At 59.4% G+C, this 16,497-nt stretch overlaps 3 protein-coding genes across 3 annotated transcripts in view; 1 reads left to right on the top strand and 2 right to left on the bottom strand.

The window, feature by feature from the left end:
- Nucleotides 1–1,023: 1,023 nt before the first annotated feature.
- LOC137909284 (snake venom 5'-nucleotidase-like) lies at nt 1,024–5,045 on the top strand. The gene is made up of 9 exons (XM_068753728.1): nt 1,024–1,347; nt 1,995–2,217; nt 2,342–2,530; nt 3,548–3,745; nt 3,813–3,967; nt 4,109–4,217; nt 4,290–4,439; nt 4,591–4,791; nt 4,869–5,045. Exons 1-9 carry the CDS (start codon nt 1,024–1,026, stop codon nt 5,027–5,029), a joined length of 1,710 nt encoding a protein of 569 aa, XP_068609829.1. The 3' UTR covers nt 5,030–5,045.
- Nucleotides 5,046–5,240: 195 nt separating this feature from the next.
- LOC137909354 (sorting nexin-14-like) lies at nt 5,241–12,003 on the bottom strand. The gene is made up of 27 exons (XM_068753805.1): nt 11,876–12,003; nt 11,621–11,741; nt 11,106–11,179; nt 10,950–11,028; nt 10,833–10,876; nt 10,682–10,769; nt 10,527–10,611; nt 10,293–10,449; nt 10,144–10,219; nt 10,029–10,073; nt 9,865–9,945; nt 9,680–9,794; nt 9,453–9,608; nt 9,260–9,384; nt 9,113–9,171; nt 8,707–9,008; nt 8,421–8,504; nt 8,068–8,168; nt 7,864–7,975; nt 7,760–7,800; nt 7,526–7,642; nt 7,104–7,209; nt 6,863–7,027; nt 6,652–6,747; nt 6,061–6,152; nt 5,605–5,661; nt 5,241–5,378 (listed from the first exon to the last, which is right to left on the bottom strand). The coding sequence occupies exons 1-27, from the start codon at nt 12,001–12,003 to the stop codon at nt 5,361–5,363; spliced, it is 2,724 nt and encodes a 907-aa protein (XP_068609906.1). The 3' UTR covers nt 5,241–5,360.
- Nucleotides 12,004–14,364: 2,361 nt separating this feature from the next.
- LOC137909680 (heterogeneous nuclear ribonucleoprotein Q-like) overlaps nt 14,365–16,497 on the bottom strand; it is a 3,614-nt gene continuing 1,481 nt past the window's right edge. Inside the window, exons 3-8 of the mRNA XM_068754140.1 lie at nt 16,322–16,497; nt 16,110–16,245; nt 15,825–16,030; nt 15,592–15,741; nt 15,238–15,359; nt 14,365–15,172 (exon numbers count right to left, since the gene is read on the bottom strand). Of these exons, the coding sequence (XP_068610241.1) occupies nt 14,629–15,172; nt 15,238–15,359; nt 15,592–15,741; nt 15,825–16,030; nt 16,110–16,245; nt 16,322–16,497 (1,334 nt within the window). The 3' untranslated portion in view covers nt 14,365–14,628. The remainder of the gene's footprint in view (nt 15,173–15,237; nt 15,360–15,591; nt 15,742–15,824; nt 16,031–16,109; nt 16,246–16,321) is intronic.

Genomic DNA, 16,497 nt, shown 5'->3' with positions numbered 1-16,497 from the left:
CGCAGTACAAGTACAGCCACACAGTAGCGTGTATTACAGTACGAGTACAGTCATACAGTAGCATGTATTACAGTACAATTACAGTCACACAGTAGCATGTATTACAGTACTAGTACAGGCAGACAGTAGCATGTATTACAGTACAAGTACAGTCAAACAGTAGCATGTATTACAGTACAAGTACAGCCAGACAGTAGCATGTATTACAGTACAAGTACAGTCAAACATTAGCATGTATTACAGTACAAGTACAGTCACACAGTAGCGTGTATTACAGTACAAGTACAGTCAAACAGTAGCATGTATTACAGTACAAGTACAGGCAGACAGTAGCATGTATCACAGTACAAGTACAGGCAGACAGTAGCATGTATTACAGTACAAGTACAGTCACACAGTAGCATGTATTACAGTACAAGTACAGTCACACAGTAGCATGTATTACAGTACAAGTACAGTCACACAGTAGCATGTATTACAGTACAAGTACAGTCACACAGTAGCATGTATTACAGTACAAGTACAGTCAAACAGTAGCATGTATCACAGTACAAGTACAGTCAAACATCCTTGCGGTCTTGTTTCCGTTGAAAGTCCTTCGTACATAAATCAAAACATTTAACAATACAAATAAAATAACAATAAATTACAAAGACACATAGTATGTACTACGTAGGTGGACAAAAGGGGGGGGGGGGGGCATGGCTTCGACTCGTCACTCAGAGAAGGCAGCAGCTGCTCCATCAGGTCCTGAGGCCGGTGGAGATCTACCTGACTGGCAGTGGGCGGGGCAACGGTGCTGCTGGCTCACCTGTGAAGGTGTAACCTGAAACCTCGGCTGAGGGTTCAACTTGAATCTTTGTCGTTTAGTTCAGTCGGTGTGAAACCGGAGACAGCGTTTCTGGACACGTCACAAACCCCTCCTGCGCGCGCGCGCCCTGACGCGTGACGTCGCCGGAGGAGTTTTTAGTTTACAGAACCGAAAGAGGAGGAAGGGCGGGGCGGAGACCCGGACCCGGACAGATGGGCGCTCCGCGGCTCCTCCTGCTCCTCCTGCTCGGCTCCTCCGTGTCCCCCTCGGCGGCCTGGGACCTGGTTCTCCTCCACACTAACGACGTGCACGCGCGGGTGGAGGAGACCGGCCCGATGTCTGGGAAATGCAGACCCGACCGCGGATGCTTCGCCGGGGTGGCGCGGAGGGCCACGGCGGTCCGGAGGATCCGGATCCCCGGGACCAACGTGCTGCTGCTGGACGCCGGAGACCAGTTCCAGGGGTCGGTCTGGTTCAACCACTACAAAGGGGCGGAGGCGGCGCACTTCATGAACCGACTCCGCTACGACGCCATGGTAAGAGCAGCGGGGTCCGAACCGAAGCCTGTCTGTTACTATAGCAATGGTATTCTGACAGGTGATCACAGATCTTCAAACTATTGGAGATATGTCTGACCAAAAGGTTCCAACCTCCGGTTCTTCAGAAACCTGCGGTGGAGAACCGGAGCCAGGTCCGGTTGATCAGAACCCATTCCATTGATCGGGCCTGATCGGGGGTGATCGGGCGTGGTCGGGCCAAATGGGGGGTGATCGGGCGTGGTCGGGGGGTGATCGGGCGTGGTCGGGGGGTGATCGGGCGTGGTCGGGGGTGATCGGGCCTGATCGGGGGGTGATCGGGCGTGGTCGGGGGGTGATCGGGGGTGATCGGGCGTGGTCGGGGGTGATCGGGCGTGGTCGGGGGGTGATCGGGCGTGGTTGGGGGGTGATCGGGGGTGATCGGGCGTGGTCGGGGGTGATCGGGCATGGTTGGGGGTGATCGGGCGTGGTTGGGGGGTGATCGGGCATGGTTGGGGGTGATCGGGCGTGGTCGGGGAGTGATCGGGCGTGGTCGGGGGGTGATCGGGCGTGGTCGGGGAGTGATCGGGGGTGATCGGGCGTGGTCGGGGGGTGATCGGGCGTGGTCGGGGGTGGCGACACTGATCTCCGTTCTTCGTGCGTTTCAGGCGTTGGGGAACCACGAGTTCGATAACGGCGTGGAGGGACTCATGGAACCGTTCATGGACCGGATCCAGTGTCCCATTCTCAGCGCCAACATCAAAGCAGACCAAATGCTCAACGCCACATTTGGCTCCTCCTACTCACCTTATAAGATACTTCACGTCGGCGGTGAGAAGGTGGGCGTGGCTGGATACACCTCACAGGAAACCACTGCCCTGTCCAAACCCGGTAGGTGAAGGTGGTTACCATGGCGATCTAAACCTAACCCATGCATTCATCGTGCCGTGGAGGCAAACTTTGATGTTTCGCCATGGGGAGGAGCCTGTTGTAACTTGATCCGGCCCACATTCAGGACCACACCTGTCCTTCCTGGATGAGGTGACCTCCCTCCAGCCGTACGTAGACCACCTCCAGAAGCAGGGCGTGACCAAGATCATCGCTCTGGGACACTCCGGCTTCGCCACGGATCAAGAGATCGCCAGGAGGGTCCGGGGAGTCGACGTCGTCGTCGGAGGCCATAGCAACACCTTCCTCTACACAGGTGGGGGCGGGGCCGGGGCCGGTCCAGATACCTGTGCCAGCTAAATGTACCCCGCCGTGAACCGGAAGCTGCTAATACGCCACTGTGCATTAGCAGGAAGCTAACGGTTAGCACCAAGGGCATTTACGTTTGTTTTGTGTTCAGTTCAGCCTCTGAGTAGATTGTTTCTGTCAGCCGTGTCCGTTAGCCGTGTCCGTTAGCCGTGTCCGTTAGCCGTGTCCGTTAGCCGTGTCCGTCAGCCGTGTCAGTTAGCCGTGTCCGTTAGCCGTGTCCGTTAGCCGTGCCGCTGCTGCTGGAAGTCGTCCTATCTAGCTGAAGAGTAAACAGGACGTGTTCTCCAAAGATAACAGCCAAACAGGAAGTGAGTCTCAGACCCAAACAGGAAGTGAGTCTCAGACCTCAGGCCATCAAAGATCTGAGGGAAGGTGGGCGCCACAGAGCGGACCAGGATCAGGTGACGTTCAAGGGTTCCTGAAGCAGACATGGATGAGCTGAACAGACAGAACTAGTCGGGTCGGTACCGTCCAACCCGACGGGACGACTCACGGGCGGACAGACTGAAGTCATCGTGTTGCTCCGGGCTCACGCCTGAGGTTCTGATCGGACTCTGGTCCCGTTTAAACGGATCCGTCCCGTAGAATCAACTCATTTTGATTTAAAAAGCCCGAACCCCTCCCTCCAAGATCCGGCGTGGACCAACCGGAGCGGATCCCACCGGCGGTACCGGCATGTTGTTGGTTTAAGTCTCAGTAACGTGCCATGTTTTTAGAAAACGAATAAGTGAGTGAACGAGTGAATAAATGAATGAATGAACCAGTGAATAAATGAATGAATGAACCAGTGAATAAATGAATGAATGAACGAGTGAATAAATGAATGAATGAACGAGTGAATAAATGAATGAATGAACCAGTGAGTGAGTGAATGAACGAGTGAATAAACGAATGAATGAACCAGTGAGAGTGAGTGAGTGAGTGTCTGCAGGTAAACTCCACGGTCGTCCTCCCCGTCCTGTAGGACCGCCCCCTTCCTCTGAGGTCCCCTCCGGTCCTTATCCGTTCCTGGTGGAGTCGGACGACGGTCGGATGGTTCCCGTCGTTCAGGCCTACGCGTTCGGGAAGTACCTGGGCCGTCTGAACGTGACGTTCGACGCCGCCGGCGACGTGTTGACGTCCTCGGGGAACCCCATCCTGCTGGACGGCAGCGTCGCCGAAGGTACGAGCGTCCGTCCCCACGTCCCGTCCCGTCGGCGCTCCCGTCCCGCATCACGACTTTCGTCCAGATCCAGACGTCCTCGCCGAAGTGGACGAGTGGAAGGAGAACCTGGCGAACTACTCGGCCCGGGTGGTGGGACGGACGGCCGTCTTCCTGAACGGAACCGCTGCAGAGTGCCGGTTTCAGGAATGCAACCTGGGGAACCTGATCTGTGACGCCATGGTAACGACATGACGGGATGCCATGTTGGGTTCGAGACCCGGCGCGTCCATCCGTCCTCAGGAACGCTTTGAGTCCAGAAGGTTCTCCGAGCAGAACCTCAAACCTGGCGTGTGAAACCGTCTTCTTGTCTCCGTGGTTCAGGTCAACAACTACGTGAAGGTCGCGGACGACGACCGGTGGAATCAGGTCAGCGCCGCCATCATGAACGGCGGCGGCATCCGATCACATATTGACGAGCAAATCCGGGACGGTGAGTCGGGCGCCGCTGAGTCCCCGAGTCCGTGTTTGGACGGGCGCCGCTGAGTCCGTGTCCCCGCCGTAGGTTGGATCACCGTGGAGGACCTGCTCGCCGTCCTGCCCTTCGGGGGGACCTTTGACCTGGTGCAGCTGAAGGGATCCACGCTGAAGAAGACCTTCGAGTTCTCCGTCAGACGCTACGGCCGGGGGACCGGGGAGTTCCTCCAAGTCTCTGGTACCGTTCTTCTTCAGGTTTGGACCTCGTAGTCCACAAATTCAACGGTTCTCTTCCAGCATTGGTTCAGACCCAGAGACGTCTTCTGGTCGCCACGGTTGCGCCGGAGCCTCGGCCCTCGTCCGACGTCTGAATCTGGACCTCCTGACAGGATTCCGGGTCGAGTACGACGTCTCCAAACCGCCGTGGAGTCGCCTGAGGAGCCTCCGAATCCTGTGCACCCAATGCCGGGTTCCGGTCTACGAGGCCGTGGAGGACGAGGCGGTCTACACGGTGGCGGTGGCGTCCTACGTAGCGCAGGGCGGGGACGGCTTCGCCATGGTGAAGAACGAGACCCTCAAGTACGACAGCGGTGAGCAGGTGGGAGGTCGGCCCGGTTCCGTGCGGTTCTCCTGCAGAGTTCTGACGTTTCTCTGTCCCCGTCCTCAGGGGACTTGGACCTGGCGGTCCTGTCCAGCTACATCGAGCGGATGCAGCCCGTCCACACGGCCGTGGAAGGACGCGTCACCGTCTACAACCCGGCTGCCGGACTCACAGAACCGAGCGCCGCCCTGGTTGTTCTGGGGCTCCTCTGGACTCGGAACATGTGACCCGGCCCCCCGTGACAGACCCGTTAGCCCGTCCATCCGGACCGTCACCGTCCAGCAACAGAACCGAATCCTCGATGTAGAACCAGGAGAACCTTCCTGTGTCTGCTGCATGTTCTGTCCAGATTAAAGCGTAGAACCGGTCCGACCACTCGTTTGTTCCGTTCTAGTCCGGTTCTGGTTCCGGCGCCACCAAAGACACGCTTCACGGCGATCCGGGTTTCATGCTTTTATTTGATTCTCGGTCTGGACCGACCCGCTCGGTTCTTTCACCGGTTCCCAAGTGAAACGGAACCCGACCCACGAGCGGGACGGGGGGAGGGTTCCTCCCGGGTCACGTGTCCGTCGCTCTCTGAGGAGAGAACGAGCGTTTGTTTACTTCATCTGATGGGCGGAGCAACCCCAGAGCTAAAGGTGTCAAATGACGTCTCGTCCTCGTTAGCATAGATAGCAGCGTCGCTAACAGTGAGCGCCGCCATGTAGTCAGATTACAGGAAACGGTTGTCACAGCAACCGATGCTGGCTAGCGAGCCTTTGATGATGAAGACGATGATCTTCATCTCTCCACCGTTGTTTACCTTTTTGAGTTCGGGGAAGAGTTCCTGAACGGCGATGTCCAGCAGCACGTAGGACACCTGAGGACAAAAAGGTGATGTCATCACAGCTGTGGACAGCAGTCTACCTGTCTGTCTACCTGTCTGTCTGTCTGTCTGTCTGTCTGCCTGTCTGTCAGTCTAACTGTCTGTCTACCTGTCTGTCTACATGTCTGTCAGTCTACCTGTCTGTCTACCTGTCTGTCTGTCTACCTGTCTGTCAGTCTGTCTGTCAGTCTACCTGTCTGTCTGTCTGTCTGTCTGTCCGTCTGTCTACCTGTCTGTCTACCTGTCTGTCAGTCTGCCTGTCTGTCTGTCTGCCTGTCTGTCTACCTGTCTGTCTACCTGTCTGTCAGTCTGCCTGTCTGTCTGTCTGCCTGTCTGTCTGTCTGCCTGTCTGTCTGTCTGCCTGTCTGTCTGTCTGCCTGTCTGTCTCCTCACCTGCTTGTTGAGCAGCGGTTGCTGGAGCCCATCAAACAGCAGCCGGACGCCTTCGTACTTCATTTCCTCACCGATGCACGTCACCACAAAGCCTGAGACACACAAACACACACACACACACACACACACACACACACACACACACACACACACACACACAGAGACACACGCACACAGACACACACAGAGACACACACACACGCACAGAGACACACGCACACGCAAACAGACACACACACACACGCACACACACAGAAACACACACAGAGACACACACACACACACACACACACAGAGACACACACACACACGCACACGCACAGACACACACAGAGACACACACACACACACACAGACACACACGCACACACACACACACACAGAGACACGCACACACACAGAGACACGCACACACACACACAGAGACACACACACACACACAGACACACACACACACACGCACCTCAGGTGGGGGCTGCTTCAGAACAAAAAGCCCCCCCCTTGTTACTAATCTCTCTGAACCCGAATGGACCAATCGGAGCAGAGGAGGGGAGGGAGCTGATTGGTGGTGTGCAGGTAAAGCCCGCCCACCTGGTAGGTATGCAACCATCTCCTCAAACGTCCTCCTGGCTCTGGCGTTCCGGTCACCGGCGGTTCGCTCCCCGCCGGCCTCGCAGAAAACGGTGTCTGGGAGGAGGAGGAGGAGAGTTCTGTCTGAGCAGCCGGTCCAGAACCGGGTCGGAACCGCTCCAGAACCAGGCCGGAACCGGTCCAGAACCGGGCCGGGCTCTGAGCGGCGTACCCCTGAGCTGCGTGATGAGGGACACCAGCCGGTGCTCCTGCAGGACCTGGTCCAGCTTGGACTGCAGGTACCGGTCCATGTAGGCCTCAAACGTGTTCTTGATCAGGATCCTGCCGGCCGCCAGCAGGTGGTGCAGCCAGTCCGGGATACGGAACACGGTGCGACCTGCCGGGCCGGAACGCGGTTAAAGGAGGAGGTCCAACCCCTCCGGTGGCGCCGCCCCGGCTCCGCCCATACCTACCCAGGTGCATCATGGCGTCGTACAAGCCGTCCACGGCGACGGCGCTCTCAGAGGCGCGCTGGTTCCTGTCCAGCCCGGCGGACGCTTCGCCGTTGTTCCTGAACAGCTGCGGGGAGACAGGAAATGACATCACTGCTAACGCGGAGCGGAGCGGCGTCCGGCCCGGCCCACATAGCACGCTCAGCCATCGTTCAGCCAGGGGACAGGAAGTAGTTGGGACGTCTCCCCACGGCGCCGGGCGGGGCTTCCTCTGGGACGTTGTGGCTCTGGTCCAGTCTCAGCCACAACGTCCCAGAGGAAGCCCTGCCCAGAGGAGCAGGCCCCTCCCTGATACTTCCTTTATAAATACCCTGGAGGGCTCCGCCCCAGTGCATGACGGATGCAGCAGCATCCTGTGGTGTGAGGACAGAAGTAGGCGTTACCTTGGCGCCGGCGGCCGGCGGGCTCGGGACGGTCAGCTCGGGTCGGCCGGGTTTGGGTTTGGGTGACTCGCAGGAGCTGAAGAAGGACTGGAGGAACGGCTCCAGGTTCTGGCCTTTCTGGAGAACGGAGGGATTCACAGCGTTACCGTCAGCCTGATGAGGTCACGGCGTGGGGGAGGAGCCTGATGCTCCCCCTGATGACATCACAGACGTCTGGTTGGTTCCAGGACTTGCCTCTTTTATCAGCTTCCCCGGGACGGATTTGAAAATCTTTCCTGTAAAACAAAGCCTGGGTTAGTGGGCGGCGACCACGGGGGCGGGGCGTGGGCGGGGCCTACCCAGGTTGACGTCAGGCAGCATCCGGTCCAGGAACTGAGACTCCATGCTGTGAGGAGACAGGAAGTCCGCCAGCAGCTGACTGTTGCTGAGTTCAGGATGCTGCAGGAGTCTCTGAGGGAGAGAGAGAGAGAGAGAGAGAGAGAGAGAGAGAGAGACACTGAAACCCGATCCAGGAGACCAGACTCCGCCCCCCAGGTCTTCACCTGCAGGTATTCCTGGAACTCTTCTCTTTTGGATCGGAGGAACTCGGAGTTCTTTGGTCCGATGATTCTTTTGGATGGAAGCTGAGCATCAGTGAACGTTCCTGGAAGCACACACACACACACACACACACACACACACAGACACACACACAGACACACACACACACACACACACACACACAGAGACACGCACACACACAGACACACACACACACACACAGACACACACACACACAGACACACACACACACACACAGACACACACACACACACACAGACACACACACACACACACACCCCTCAGGCCAGCTGATCGACCCATGGACCCGGGATCAGCTGGTCCGGTCCGTTACCGTGGAACTCGGTGAGTTTGGACTCCAGGACGTAGAACTCCAGGTACCGCCGGTCCACAGACCAGCTCTCGGGTTCATGACCGACTGGAGAACATCAGAGAACACGGTCAGAACCAGAACCAGAACCAGAACCAGACCCCGGGGAGTCATGGTGACGTCACACAAACTGGACCGTGTGTAATGTAATCTGATTACAGGCAGAACCAGTCTGAGCGGTACCTAAAACGTCCACTAGATGTCCTGAATGTGGTCTCATTGACCCGCCCCCGGCCCCGCCCCCTCTCACCCTCCTTCCTGTCGTTCCGCTCCACGTCGATGCAGAACGCCGGGAGCTTCTCCTTCCTCGCCTCGTCCTCGTAGACGCGGACGTACGGGATGGCCACGCCCCACGCCGCCAGGTTCCTGAGGCCGCCGTGGCCGCTGGCCGGCTCGGCGGGGGCGTCGTCCTCCGTCACGATGGTGGCCTCCTCGACCGGCTCCTCCCCGGGGGGCGGGACCGAGCCCTCCATGGCGCTGCTCTTGAACACGCCTTTGATCTTACTGCCGATTCGGCTGATTCCCGACGACTCTCCTCGTTTGGACGCGTTCCTGGGAGGAGCAGCGGGAGGCGAGGTCACACGCCGTTTCTACGGCAATGGAAGCTGAGCTGGTCTCGGGAGGAATCAGAGAGCCTATCAGAGAGCAGGACACACCTGCTGATGCGGTTGTTCCTGGCCGGAGACTCCGCCCCCCTCAGCAGGTGTCTGAAGTACTGAAACACACAGGGGCAGTCAGCGTCCCAGAACAGAAGCGGGGGCAACAGGAAGCGGCCCCGCCCTCCCCGCCAGGCCCCGCCCCACCTCGTCGCTGTGGCAGAACATGGGCGTGAACACGCCCTCCAGCAGCGCCAGGACGCGCTCGTACGCCTCGAACAGGCAGCGCATCGTCTGCAGCTTCACCACGCCGCCGTAGGGGCCCTGAGCAACTGATACAGAGACAGCGGTGAGCCGGGCCCCGCCCCCGGACCCGCCCCCGGCGCCGCCGTCCCCTTACCGTTCCGGATCTCGTCCACGATGAAGCCGTCGAAGCGGATCTTGTCCACGCTCTCGTCCAGGCAGTACGTCTGGTAGATGTGCAGCACATCGCCGTGGAGACGCCGTAGCTCCGCCTCGCTCAGCTCCGGACTCAGGATGTCGTTGTTGAACTCCTCTGGAGGAGAGCCGGGTCAGAGCCGGGTCAGAGCCGGGTCAGAGCCGGGTCCAGCTGGCGCCGCCTCTTACCCACGGCGAGGCAGAACTGCAGCACGTGAACGGCGCCCTCCTGCTTCAGGAAGCTCATGAAGCGGAAGAGGAGGTCCTGCTGCTCCCGGATCTCCTTCAGCTGCAGCTTCAGAACCTGCATGGGGGGCGGGGCAGCTTCAGCTCCCCGGGAGCGAGGAGGTGCTGCCGGAGGAGGCGGGGCTTACCGACGCCTTTTTGCTGCTGACGTCTGCGTACTTCTGCAGGAACGGGACGGGCGCCGACGGCGGTTCTGAGGCCTCTTCAGGCTGCAGAACCAGAACACCGGTGAGTTCAGAACCGGGCCAGGCCGACGATGACATCACGGCGATGACATCACGGCGCCGCTTACCGGACGCTCGTCCACGTATATCAGAACCATGAGGTTGACCGTGTCCTGGAAGACAAACAGCAGCTGGTGGACCCGACCGGAACCCTCCAGCGGCACACTAGCCCCGCCCACTCACCGGGTCAGCAATGAAGTCCATGGTGGGCAGCAGGACGGAACCGGCCATCACCTCCCGCAGCAGCAGGGCCAGAGACCTGGGCAGAGACGGCGGCGTGATCCAGACCCGGCCCGCGGCGTCCCGGGGGCGGGGTCCGGTCCGGGTCCTACCTGCAGTCCGTGGCCTTGGCGGGCATCAGGAAGGGGAACAGCGCCTCCGTCAGCGTCCTCAGGTACAGCAGCTCGTCCTTCCGGCTGCGCAGAGCGGCGTGCAGCTCGCCGCCGTATTCCTCCACGGCCGCCCGCTGCAACCCGGCCGGGGTCGTCACTGCAAACAGAACCAGGCCCGCTGAGGGCGGAGCCACGCCTCCAGAGGCTCCGCCCTCAGCGAGCAGACAGACGCACCTGTCCTCCGCGCTCGAGCGATTATCTCGATGTGCTTCAACGCCGCTTTCATCACTTTGTCAGCGAACACGGCGGGAACGTCCACCTGCAGGACGACACGCTCAAAGGGGCGGGGCCAGCACGGACCAATCGGATTGAACAGTGACTGCTCCCACCTTCTGAGCCCGGCGGACCAGCACCGAAGCGAAGAAGCGGAAGGTCGTCCTCACTTCGTCCACGCAGGCGTCGTCGTCGGTGATGTCCCTGGAGACAGAGGGGCGTTTGATTTAAGCAGCGGCGCCGCGCCGCGGGACGAGCGCCGCTTACCGGTACCACGGGTACACGAAGTTCTCCAGGACCAGCTCGAACACCTGAGACACGAGACACGTTTACAGAGCCGGGACGGAGACGGACAAGGTGGACACTTAAAGAGAGGGGGCAGACCTCCGCCAGGGACGCGTCCACCTTGGCGTGGACCTTCAGGTCCAACCACGGCTGGTGGTTCTCGAGGAGCAGCGTCGGCCTAGGAGGACAGACCAGAATTTAGGATCGGGGTCCGGGACCGGGTCCGGGTCCGGGTCTCTGCTCCTGTGGACGTACCGGTGGCGTTGACACTTGACCTTCCCACAGACGGCGCAGCTGTGGCCCAGAGGAAACAGCTCCGCCTCCGTCCTCTGCAGGAGGACAAACACGTCACCAACAAGACGCAACGCCGCCGAGGCGTCCGACCAGCGCCCCACGGGGGTCCGACCAGCGCCCCACGGGGGTCCGACCAGCGCCCGACGGGCGTCCGATCAGCGCCCCACGGGGGTCCGACCAGCGCCCGACGGGGGTCCGACCAGCGCCCCACGGGGGTCCGACCAGCGCCCCGCGGGGGTCCGACCAGCGCCCCACGGGGGTCCGACCAGCGCCCCACGGGGGTCTGACCAGCGCCCGACGGGGGTCCGACCAGCGCCCGACGGGGGTCCGACCAGCGCCCGACGGGGGTCCGACCAGCGCCCGACGGGGGTCCGATCAGCGCCCCACGGGGGTCCGACCAGCGCCCGACGGGGGTCCGACCAGCGCCCCACGGGGGTCCGACCAGCGCCCCACGGGCGTCCCGTGATGCGGCTCACCTTGCTCCTTGGCGTCGCCGTGAAGAGGACGTTTGGGAGGAGCGTCTCCGGGGTCAGGGACAAATAGAAGGTGACGACGCCGGCCAGGAAGGACCAGAACACCATCAGGACATGGATAAACCTGAAGGGGGACACGAACCGGATCCATGAGGCTGACCACATACGTCAGCGTTGATGGGAGTGTGACGTCATTAGGCCTTTGGAGTGTGTGCTGACGCCGGGACACGCCCCGGGACACGCCCCGGTCCTCCGTACCTGTTGAGCAGGACCGTCAGCGACACCATGGACAGCAGCAGGAAGCAGGACACCGGATACTGACGTCCGGCTTCCGCCAGGAAGTCGAGCCTCAGCCCCCGCTTCAAGTCCCGGAGAATGTCCGCCATCCGTCCTCCGGTGGATCCGGTCTGGTCTCACGGATTATTCCGGATAATCTGCGTCCAATTTCGAGATTAAGCGTCTCAAGGGGCGGAGTTAGCTAGCAGGCTAACGCTAGCATGTTTACCGTGACGACTCTTCATTTAACTAAACGTCCACGCGCTCAGTGCACGTCTGTGTCCACACAGAGAGGTTCGGTTCGGTTCGATTAGAACTTATTCCATGTTTAAATCCCGAGAAGTTCGTTTTTTAATCCGACCCGAACGGAAGCAGGAAGTTGAAGCAGAGCCCGCCCTCGCCTGTGTCTGATTGGTGGACTGTAAAGCTTCTAACCAATCAGCCCTCATGACTATCTGACCCGCCCCATCAACAGATATTAGCCAATCAGGGTCAGACTTGGGCGGATTGTTCCCTCGCCATAGTAAGAGTCGGTGTTCCGTCGTGCTGCGTTCACGCACCGCGCGACTCTGAACCGAGTTGCGTTCAAACGAATCAGAAATTCTAGATCTTTCAGCGAATGAACGTTTTGACGTAGAAACCGGATACAGTCGGCGGAGCCTGTAACGGCGTCAGTTATGACGTCATCAGGTACTAAATCTCTGGAGCCAGTTGAACAACTGATTTGAGGTGAGTGCATTCCTGGTTCCTGACATTCTGGAGCAGAGATTAAATACAAGATTAAATATTGTGTCTTTTTGGAGCATTCTAAGATTTATTTTCAAAAGAGAATTAGAGAATTAAACGAGGCGTTTGGGTCACGTGATGTTTTTCCATATTGTTTGAGGTTTGAGAAACATTGAGGCCAAAAAGATGACATCGTCATCTATGAAACCAAACAAATCAAAGTCAATAACTTTATTAGAAAAATAGGTTTAACTGGCCTCAGTATAAAACAATTCATCTGCAAGAATGCAAATACTCGTTAGCAAAACTCCAGAACAATATTAGTCCGGCAGCGATCAGGAGCGTCGGCACGAAGGATTCAAAGACACAAAGCAACACGTCAGAGCTTAGAGAGAGCTCCTCCCCCACGCCGTGATGTCATCACACCGGAACGCTTTCCAGAGGACTTCCTTTATTGATTAGCAACCATGAAAACGCCGCCCGGTCAGCGCCGAGGCCCGAGGCCTGTGTTCACGCCCAGTTATTGATCCTTCAGCACAGAAGCTGGAGTTAACATGAAGCCGTTTCCATGGTAACGCTCGGTTCAGGGGCGATAACAGACGACAGGATGGATCTCCTTCAAGTTCTTCCAGAACGACATGAAATGAATTAATCCCAAATTATCCGATAATTTGTCACCAACATTCCACAGCCCTTCCTTTCGGGCCTGGCGTCTAAAATAAGACCCGCCCCCAGGGAAGAATTCAATGTGTAAACGACATGATCACATGATCAATCACTTCACGCACATTCAGGCTGGTTCAGGACCAGCTCCTGACCCGGTACCGAGGCCTCACCTCGCCACGTGAACACGACGAGCGTTACGCAGGGAAACGATTCACCACCTCTCAAGAGGGCGGGGCGACGGGTTAACACCTCTGCTGCTGATTGGATGACTCGGGCGTTAAGACCCCGCCTCAGCACGGAACGCAGCCCAGCAGGCGAGGCCTCGAGACGGAGGTAGTTAAACTCTCAGCGGATCAGAACCATGTTCCCGTGTCCCTCCGATAGTCCATCATCATCATCTCACAAGCTCAACCACGCCCACGGTCCAGTAAGCCACGCCCACGGTGCATTAAGCCACGCCCACGGTCCAGAAGGATTCCATCGATCACATTTTTGGTGTTTGCAAGTCTTTGAAAGCTCCAGTTCTTCTTGTGATTCTCTCCAACCGTGGCGGTCTAAGGCTGGCGACGCCATTGGCCCGCTGAGTCAGGTGACCTTACCGTTCCATCCACTGGCAGCCTGCAGAGCGCAGCGCCGGATGCCGGTCAGTCTTCATAGCGACGCACCAGGACCCGCCTCGTCCCCCTTTTCCTGCTAGTCGGGTAACAAAAGGAAGCAGTTAGAGAACGGAAAACAAGATGATGTTACATGTGTGCTCTGTGCCCCGCCCACTCCAGAGATAACACGCAGGTCAACGGGGCCAGGTGAGCCCGGCTCAGACAGGAAGAGGTTAAAACATGCAGAGCAGAACCGTCCAGCTAGATCCTTCTGGGGCGGGACATCAAACGGAGCTCTCACCCCCCGGCTACAAAGCCACATGTGTGGGAGTGGAGTGGGCGGGGCTTGGTCTGACAGTGAATTTGGGACACCAATGGGGACATGAGGGGACCCGCTCCGGTAAACCTCCAGTCCGTCCCTCAATGAGGCGATTTGAGGAGAGCGTTTGCCCAAACATGAATTTGCAACACAATTTGAAGGTTGGTACACGAGTGTGTGTCGATTTATTAAAGCAGACAAACAGCAGAGAACACAAGCCGGGCGGGGCCGGGCGGGGCCGGCGTCCTCCTCAGGAACAGACACGCCCACGTTGAACACACGGAACACAGCAGATGGTCTCAACATGTCCCCCGATAACGGATAAAAGCACGGCCAAGCTGAGGATTAAAATATGTACAGAAGCCACCAATCAGGAGGGGAGGCGGGGCTGAGGGCCAATCAGACAATGGGAGGGGCTCCCTACGGATCTACTCCCACCCCTGATAGAACTCCTGGGGGTGGGCTTTGTAGCCGGAGGCGGTACCAGATCGGTCCCCGCCCTGCAGCGGCTGCTGAGCGATTGGCTGGGAGCCCCAGGTCTGGGTCTGGCGCCGCTTGGACTCGGGCTGGTTGTACCCGTCGGCTTTGCGCTTTCCTCCTACATTTCCGCCCCGAGCGCCACGTACCCCTCCTCGCCCTCTTGCTCCTCGGCCCGGTCCCGGTCCCGGTCCTCCACGCTGGGGGAAGCCGGCCCTGCCCCTCGGCCCCCTGACCGGAGAGGTTCCGCCCCGTGCGGCCCTGCCGCCGCCCCGCCCTCGCACGGGAGCCTGGAAGTCGTCGTAGCCGTAGTAGGCGTCGTCGTAGCCCCCGCGGTAGCCGTGGTAGTCGTAGCCGTAGTAGTCGTAGTCGTAGTAGTCCTCGTAGCCGCTGTAGTCGGGGGGGTACATGTAGCTCCGGCTACCCCCCCTGCCCCGGCCCCGGGCAGGAGCAGCCATGTAGGGAGGGGTGGAGTAATAGTAGCCGTCGTCATACCTGTGGACACGAGACACGTGAGGACGCGGCGGAGGCCGGCCCTGATTGGCTGACGCAGCGCTTACATTTGCGTTTTGGCTGCTTGTCTCTGAGCTTTCCTCTCCTTCCGTTTCTGGTCCGGCGGTTTAGCGAAGACGATCTCGATGGGCTCGCCCTCCAGCGCCTCGCCGTTCATCTCCTGCAGCGCCTGAGGAGCAGGAAGCCAGCGCTCAGGCAGGAGGACCCGAAGGGGACCCGACGGGGACCAGACGGGGACCCGACGGGGACCCGACGGGGACCAGACGGGGACCCGACGGGGACCCGAAGGGGACCAGACGGGGACCCGACGGAGACCCGACGGAGACCCGACGGGGACCCGAAGGGGACCCGAAGGGGACCAGACGGGGACCCGACGGAGACCCGAAGGGGACCAGACGCACCTTCACCGCGCCGTCCCGCTCCTCAAAGTGAACGAAGGCGTAGTCTTTGAGCTTCTTCACTCGCTCCAGCGTCCCGAAGCGGCTGAACGCCGTCTCCAGGATCTCCTCCGTGACGCTGTTGGCGAGGTTCCTCACAAATAGAACCTTCACCTGTTGGGACAGCGGTAAGACTCGGTCCCTCCTCCACGCCCAGCGCTCATCGATGGGGGGGGACGTTGGACTCGGACACCCACCTTGGCCATGACCTCAGGGTCAGGGTCTTCGATGGGATCCGCCCACTCCACCGTCACCAAGTTGCCCCAGAGCCGGACCTTGCCGCTCATCAGCCGGCGCCGGGCCTGAGCGGCCGCTTTGTGGTCTTCGTACTCCAGGAAGCAGAAGCCGCGGTTCTTCCTCCGGTCGTCAGGCTGATGGTAAAGGATGACATCACTGAGGCCCTCTGGTGGGAGAGGAGAGGAACTGCACGAGGAACAAGGCGGCGCTGGAGGACGGCCGTGAGAGCCGAGGCGGCGTGTTACCTGTGACCTTGAGGAACTCCTCCACGATCTGCTCCTTGGTCTTGCTCTTGGGGATGGAGCCCACGAACAGCCGGTTGTTGGCCACGGAGATGCAGACGCCGACGTGCTTCCCGGGGCGGATCTCGTGGTTGTTGCCCTGCAGAGGGAGGCGCCGGTTCACACGCAGAACGCAGCCGCTCTCATTCCGGTTCAACAGGCGCCCCGAGTCTCACCAGCTTCACCGCCTCCTGGGCGGCGTCCTTAGCACAGAAGGTCACGAAGGCGTAGCCCCGGTTGAGGCCGCTCAGCGGGTCCATCATCAGCCGCAGGTCCCAGATGGGCCCCGCCTTCTCAAAAAGGGGAACCAACTCATCCTCAAACAAGTCCCGAGGAATCTTCCCAACGAACA

This window comes from Brachionichthys hirsutus, chromosome 20 (assembly GCF_040956055.1).
Source record: "Brachionichthys hirsutus isolate HB-005 chromosome 20, CSIRO-AGI_Bhir_v1, whole genome shotgun sequence".
Lineage (NCBI taxonomy): Eukaryota > Metazoa > Chordata > Actinopteri > Lophiiformes > Brachionichthyidae > Brachionichthys > Brachionichthys hirsutus.
The sequence above is the reverse complement of the archived record's forward strand: the minus strand, read 5'-3'. Positions and strand labels throughout refer to the sequence as shown.